General features: G+C 40.4%; 1 protein-coding gene across 1 annotated transcript; it reads right to left on the reverse strand.

Moving 5' to 3' along the window:
- Positions 1-103: 103 nt before the first annotated feature.
- On the reverse strand, positions 104-1,017 carry LOC113756072 (the record flags this gene model as incomplete). Its single annotated transcript, XM_027299871.1, has 2 exons — positions 412-1,017; positions 104-335 (listed from the first exon to the last, which is right to left on the reverse strand). Coding segments are annotated over exons 1-2 (838 nt in total), but the record flags the coding sequence as incomplete, so codon positions are not given.
- Between the last annotated feature and the right edge of the window lie 428 nt (positions 1,018-1,445).

Consider the following 1,445-nt stretch of genomic DNA (forward strand, 5'->3'; position numbering starts at 1 on the left):
GTAGAGGTGATAAATCGAGGCAACTCTGCCCCACAGAAAAAGCTGAGAATTGCCTTGTAGACATCTTGGGCAATAATTTCCCAGGCTAATGTAAAAAATTTACCTGTGAAGCCATTGGGGCCAGCAGCACTATCCCCATCCATTGACTTCAGGACTCGATGAATCTCTTCAATCGAAGGCACTTCTTCCAATTTTCTATTTTCCTCTTCCGATATCATGTGCAGAATCATATGTCGCATATCAGAAGATGACTCAAGATAGCCAGTGAAGAGATTAGAGAAATATGATATGGCCTCAGTTGCTATATCAGCATTGGTGTCCACCCAAATTCCGTTCTTCTCCAATCATCATGTCTTTTGTCCATGCTAATTTGATTCGGTGTATTATTCCTTTAATCCGTATCTGTCTTACAACCGCATGGAAATACTTTGAATTGCGATCTCCCTGTTTAAGCCATTTTGCCCTGGCTTTTTGGCTCCAAAATTGCTCTTCTATTAACAATGCATTCCGCAACTCTGCCTGAGCCTTACTGAGCTCAACCTGAAGTTCCTCCGATGCATATTGATCCATCGATTCTTCTGCTTGTTTGACCACCACTTCCGCAGAACATACAACATCAAATATATTCCCAAAATGTTGCTTGTTCCATGTATGAATAGCCCTCCTCATTGCCAATAATTTAGAGCACAAAACACGTAGCGGAGATCTACTCACATCTTGATTCCAAGCCTGTCGAATCACATCCAATAGTTCTGGTTTGCTTGTCCAGACATTCAAAAATCTGAAAGGTCGTGGACTATTGTCTGATCGATCAGAAAAAGTAATTTTCAATGGTGCATGATCCGAGGGATGTCTTGGCAAATGGAGTACAGAAATCACGTCTGAGAGATCCAAACAAGACCCATTAATTAAAAATCTATCCAATCTCTTTGAAACCCGAGCTCTACCTCTCCGATTATTAGACCACGTGAAACTAGCTCCTGAAAAGCCAACATCCAAAACCCCTGCCTCTTCCATAAAAGACATGAAATCCGCTCCTTCCGCTATAGCAAACGGACGTCCACCTCGTTTTTCGTGAGGGGCTAAAATAACATTAAAGTCACCCGCAATACACCAAGGTAGTGAAACAGGCTTGTCATTTAATAATGAACACCATAAGCCACACCGCTCCTCTAATGAACATTTAGCATGGACAAAAGACATGATGATTGGAGAAGAAAACAATTGACTTTGAACATGTATGGAAATATGCTGATCCGAACTACCAATAATGGAACACACAAAAGGGCTACTATAGAATATCCAAATATCACCCGATAAGTTAACAAAGGAATAATCAAATAATAACCGTAGACGAATGGACTCAATTTTAGACACGTCTAACTTTGGTTCACAAATGACAACAAACTTCAAATGGTAAGCACGAACTAAATTTATCAATCTTC

The sequence above is a fragment of the Coffea eugenioides genome, unplaced genomic scaffold (assembly GCF_003713205.1).
Source record: "Coffea eugenioides isolate CCC68of unplaced genomic scaffold, Ceug_1.0 ScVebR1_1942;HRSCAF=2883, whole genome shotgun sequence".
Lineage (NCBI taxonomy): Eukaryota > Viridiplantae > Streptophyta > Magnoliopsida > Gentianales > Rubiaceae > Coffea > Coffea eugenioides.